Here is a 6,000-nt window from a genome sequence, read left to right as displayed (position 1 = left end):
TTACCAACTGGTGATCTCACTAATTGCAAAGAGATTGGCAGGCCAAGGAAGACCTCCACAGCTGATGACAGAAGTATTCTCTCTATAATAAAGAAAAATCCCCAAACACATGTCCAACAGATCAGGAACACTCGTCAGGAGTCAGGTGTGGATTTGTCAATGACCACTGTCCGCAGAAGACTTCATGAACAGAAATACAGAGGCTACACTGCAAGATGCAAACTACTGGTTAGCCGCAAAAATAGGATACCCTAATCTGACAATGTCAACTTTAACTACATGTGATTTTGTTTCTATTACAAATCTCAAATTGTGGAGTACAGAGGCAAATAAATAAATTATGGGTCTTTGGCCCAAACATTATGGAGGGCACTGTCGATCTTTTCTGAACCGTTTCAAGCTTGACAATATCTTTCCTATAACATGGTGCCCAGAACTGAACACAATACTCTAAATGCGGTCTCACCAACGTCTTCTACAACTGGAACATGACCACCCAACTTCTATACTCAATACTCTGACTGATGAAGGCCAATGTGCCAAAAGCCTTTTTGATCATCTTTCTACCTGGGAAATGAGCTTCAAAGAACCATGCACCTGCATATACAGGGACTCACCTTAAAGCAGATCGGAGAAGTGCCCCTCAAGGAGGTCTGTCAAAGGTTTAGAGTTTTGTCTTAAGTCAATTCAGCCACACTTACACTCAACAGCAGAGACTGACTGCCTTCAGCCGGCGTCACTGATAATCCTTGGTGTAACTTCCCTGAAGTTAAAACAACTTTCTTGTGTTATTGTCTTTCATTCTTCAAAATGGTCTTAGCCTGCAGCTAGAGAGCAGCACGGTGGCGCAGCGGTAGAGTTGCTGCCTCATAGTGCCAGAGACCCAGGTTCGATCCTGACCATGGGCGCTGACTGTATGGACTTTGTACATTGTTCCCGTGACCTGCATGGGCTTTTTCTGGGATCTCTGGTTTCCTCCCACACTCGAAGGACGTACAGGTCTGTAGGTTAATTGGCTTGGTATAAGTGTAAATTGTCCCTAGTGTGTGTAGGATAGTGTTATACAGGGATCGCTGCACGGTGTGGACTCGGTGGGCCGAGGGGCATGTTTCCACGCCGCTGCATCTGGAAACTAAACTAAACTTGAAATAAACATAACTTCTACAAACTGGACATTATATGAATATGACACAAAGTGCTGGAGCAACTCACCGGGTGAGACAGCATCCTTGGAGAACATGGAAAGGCAACGTTTCAGGTCGAGACTCTTCATTAGCCACTCCCGAGCCACAACATCACCGCTGAGTTACTCTAGCACTTTTATTTTGTAAATCAGCATCTGCAGTTCCTTCTTTCTACATTATATGAATTTGGAATATTTCTAGATTTGTTAATTGAAACATTCACAATCCAAGCATTCAGCTAACTTTGAGCCAAAGAGTCATACAGTGTCATGCAGTCATGCAGGCCCTTCGGCCCAACTTGTCTAAGCCCCAACTACACTATTCCCATCGGCTTGCTTTTGGCCCATCTCTCTAAATCTATCATATCCATGCACCTGTCTAAACACTTTTAAAGATATGTTTAATTCTTAAACGTTGCGATAATACCTACCTCTAATACTTCCTCCGGCAGCTCGTTCCATCCACCAACAACACTTTGTGTAATAAATTTACCCCTCAGGTTCCTATTAAATCTCTCCCCCCTCAACTTAAACCTATGTCCTCCGGTTCACGATTCCGCTACTCTGGGCAAAAGCATTTTCCCGATCTATTCCCCTCATGATTTTGCACACCTCTATAAGATTCCCCTCATCATTGTGTGATTGCAAATGCAAGGGTGTCGACCCGAAACGTCACTCATTCCTTCTCTCCAGAGATGCTGCCCGTCCTGCTGAGTTACTCCAGCATTTTGTTGGAGATGCCAGAGAGTAATGGTGGATGGTTGTTTGTCAGGTTGGAGGCCAGTGACTAGTGGGGTGCCACAGGGATCTGTGTTGGGTCCACTGTTGTTTGTCATGTACATCAATGATCTGGATGATGGTGTGGTAAATTGGATTAGTAAGTATGCAGATGATACTAAGATAGGTGGGGTTGTGGATAATTAAGTAGATTTTCAAAGTCTACAGAGAGATTTATGCCAGTTGGAAGAGTGGGCTGAAAGATGGCAGATGGAGTTTAATGCTGATAAGTGTGAGGTGCTACATCTTGGCAGGACAAATCAAAATAGGACGTACATGGTAAATGGTAGGGAATTGAAGAATGCAGGTGAACAGAGGGATCTGAGAATAACTGTGCACAGTTCCCTGAAAGTGGAATCTCATGTAGATATGGTGGTAAAGAAAGCTTTTGGTGTGCTAGCCTTTATAAATCAGAGCATTGAGTATAGAAGTTGGGATGTAATGTTAAAATTGTACAAGGCATTGGTGAGGCCAATTTTGGAGTATGGTGTACAATTTTGGTCGCCTAATTATAGGATGGATGTCAACAAAATAGAGAGAGTACAGAGGAGATTTACTAGAATGTTGCCTGGGTTTCAGCAACTAAGTTACAGAGAAAGGTTGAACAAGTTAGGGCTTTATTCTTTGGAGCGCAGAAGGTTAAGGGGGGACTTGATAGAGGTCTTTAAAATGATGAGAGGGATAGACAGAGTTGACGTGGATAAGCTTTTCCCACTGAGAGTGGGGAAGATTCAAACAAGAAAACATGACTTGAGAATTAAGGGACAGAAGTTTAGGGGTAACATGAGGGGGAACTTCTTTACTCAGAGAGTGGTGGCTGTGTGGAATGAGCTTCCAGTGAAGGTGGTGGAGGCAGGTTCGTTTTTATCATTTAAAAATAAATTGGATAGTTATATGGACGGGAAAGGTATGGAGGGTTATGGTCTGAACGCAGGTGTATGGGACTAGGGGAGAATACGTGTTCGGCACGGACTGGAAGGGTCGAGATGGCCTGTTTCCGTGCTGTAATTGTTATATGGTTATATTTTGTCTCTATCTTCAGTAAACTCTATAACACTGGTTTCCCACTTTTCATGCCTGCAGATCACGGAGTTAGGACTGAATGGTGGAATAACTTCAAAATGCCAAATGGCAAACTCCAGCTTCTGTTATTTATTTTCTTTCAACTGCTGAGGTCACAATTCTATTAATAAGTTGGTCCATTGGCTTATTATATCAGATTCCACTATTTTTTAAGTTCCTTTTGGAGCCAATTTTCTTTGTTATCCTGTAAATTGATTCACAGAGGAAGAGTCTGAGGTATTTTCTAATCCAAGCACTTTTCTGATCCAGTAAAGGCTACCATCAATCCAGCTTCAAAAATGCTACCTGTGTGAAAAAAGAGAGAGAAAATATAATTAGGCTCCTGAGGCACTTTATGATCAACTGACCTTAGCAACATCAGGTAGATACATTGTGACAGATGAGACAACCATATAATACAAGGTCCGCTTCAAACCCACACATAACTGCAACTCCAGCTATTTTCCCCAGCTTTCTGAAGCAATCATAGTCATGGTCATACACCATGAAAACAGGCCCTTCAGCCCAACTTGCCCACGCCGACCACCATGTCCCATCCACACTAATCCCACCTGCCTGCATTTGGCCCAAATCCCTCTAAACCTGTCCTATCCATGTGTCTGAAGCAGGGTCTCGACCCGAAAGGTCACCCGTTCCTTTTCTCCCGAGATGCTGCCTGTCCCTCTGAATTACTCCAGCGTTTTGTATCTATCCACCTGTCTAATAAATATTTGTTAAACGTTGCGATAGTACCCACAAATCATCAGTCTCCCTGATTTCTACAACAACAGAGGGCAGAAAGTCCAGCTAGATGGTGAGGTGGGGGTTGGAGAGGGAGGGGGATTGGAGACTGTAGGACTGAGGCATCTGGGAGACTGGCAAATAAGCAGGAGATAGAAAGAATGCAGGATTGTACCGGGAGGCCTTCGAAGAAGAATGAGCATATGCCCCACAGCAGAATCAGGCAGAGTGGGCAAGAGAAATGGAAAACAGGAGACAAGGAGGTGAGCGATGGCCTATAGATCTTCACGGAGGACAGTGGGGAGAATAAGTCCGTGAGGGGCAGAATGGAATGGAGACCAAAAGACAAGAGCGCTTAGAACTAAAATAATGTTTAAGAAACATTTGCATAGGTACATGGATATGACAGGGTTTAGAGGGATATGGGTCAAACGCAGGCAGGTGGGACTAGTGTGGATGGAACAAGTTGGTTGGAGTAGGCAAGTCGGGCAGCGAGGCCTGTTTCCACACTGTATGACTTTATAACTCACATTCAGCAGCTACAAACGTCCGTAGCAGCGGAGTCCATGAGCAAATCACACAGAAAGCACAGATCATTCATATTAACCCACTGATGTGAACAGGAAGGAGAGGCACTGTCCTGAGCAGAACGGGCAACAAAGGACATGAATGGGCACTGCAGGAAGTAGATCCAATTTTTATATAGAGGCAATTTTTGAAAAGATACCCAAGTGAATGTAGACAAAAACTGTATTGAACTTCGACAAATGTAGAGGGCATACTGACAGGTTGCATTATGACCTGCTTTGGCAACTCGAACGCCCAAGAGCGAAGGAGATTACAGAGAGTGGTAGACACCATTGCAGGAGTGACTGTCCCACCATGGAAAGGACCACTCAAAAAGGCAGCCAATATCAAAGCCCCACATGACAATACCAAAGACCCAGCCATGCACTCAGTCACACTACTATCTTTGATCAAACTTTACTGCCTTTACCCTGCACTAACCAATTTCCCCATATCATGCATCTATACACTGTAAATGGCTCGATTGCTGACTGGATAGCACGTAGCAAAAGCTTTTCACTGTACCTCGGTACTCGTGATAATAAACTATACTGATTTCACTCCCTCTATCCGGAAGAAGGTAAAGGAGCCTGAAAACCGTGACCACCAAATCCACGCATTGCTTCATCACAAAAACCATGATGCTTTTGAACACTACACAACCTCAACACTCTGCATATTTCCCTTTGCTCCATCAATCGTACTTGATTTTGACCTGATTGTATTTATCTATAGTTTAAGAAGGAACTGCAGAGGCTGGAAAAATCGAAGGTAGATAAAAATGCTGGAGTAACTCAGCTGGTGAGGCAGCATCTATGTATAGTGTTATTTGATCTGTTTGGCTAGCATGCAAACCAAAGCTTTCAATGTACCCGTACACGGAACAACAATATACCTAAACCTATACCACAAATATTATGGACTGTCTTGGGTTCCAATAAGGACCACAGATTGTTTTACACTCGTCTAGTGGTTATTCATTTATTGAATTATGTTGTTTATTTTTTATCATCTCTTTGTGTTGCATTTCATGGGCCTATTGTGCTGCTTCATGTAAGAATTTTGTTATTGCATCGTTGAATCATAGGTCAATTAAAGATCCTTGACTAGATAAAGGAGATGTGTGAATGGATGAGAAAGAAGAGTTAGCTATGTTTAGACATCTCTTGAAATAGCATCTTTTGCACAGAATCATACAGCATAGAAACAGACCGTTTGGCTCACTGAGCCCATCGAATTAAGTGCCCATTTGCACTCACCCTGTTTAGTTCTTCCCACATTACAATCCCCCCCAGATTCTACCACTCATTAGTACACTAGAGGTGATTTACAATGGTCAGTTAACCTACTGTCCTGCGTGTGTCTGGGATATTGGGGTTGGAGGGGAAGGGGGGGAGAGGCGACTGGAGAGCTGAGGGACACCCATGTGGTCACAGCGAGAGCGTGCAAACACCACACATACAGCACAGAACTTTTACTTTGTTATCTATTGAACTTTTTCTTTGTTTTCTGTGTTATCTATGAGCACTATATTTACAAATCTGTAATGCGCTGCTAGTAAGAATTCCATTTGTTCTGTTTTCAGTACATATGACAATTAAACACTCTTGACTCTAACAAGACCCTAACTCTAAGAAACAAAGAATTGCAGATGCACGTTTACAAAAAAA

General features: G+C 43.1%; 1 protein-coding gene across 5 annotated transcripts in view; it reads right to left on the bottom strand.

Moving 5' to 3' along the window:
• Positions 1-3,094: 3,094 nt before the first annotated feature.
• The window catches only part of ube3d (ubiquitin protein ligase E3D), a 114,720-nt gene continuing 111,814 nt past the window's right edge, over positions 3,095-6,000 (bottom strand). For all 5 annotated transcript variants that reach the window (XM_055636062.1, XM_055636063.1, XM_055636066.1 and 2 more), the window contains one exon: positions 3,095-3,328. In XM_055636062.1, the coding sequence (XP_055492037.1) occupies positions 3,305-3,328 (24 nt within the window). In that variant the 3' untranslated portion in view covers positions 3,095-3,304. The remainder of the gene's footprint in view (positions 3,329-6,000) is intronic.

The sequence above is a fragment of the Leucoraja erinacea genome, chromosome 5 (genome assembly GCF_028641065.1).
Source record: "Leucoraja erinacea ecotype New England chromosome 5, Leri_hhj_1, whole genome shotgun sequence".
Lineage (NCBI taxonomy): Eukaryota > Metazoa > Chordata > Chondrichthyes > Rajiformes > Rajidae > Leucoraja > Leucoraja erinaceus.
The sequence above is the reverse complement of the archived record's forward strand: the minus strand, read 5'-3'. Positions and strand labels throughout refer to the sequence as shown.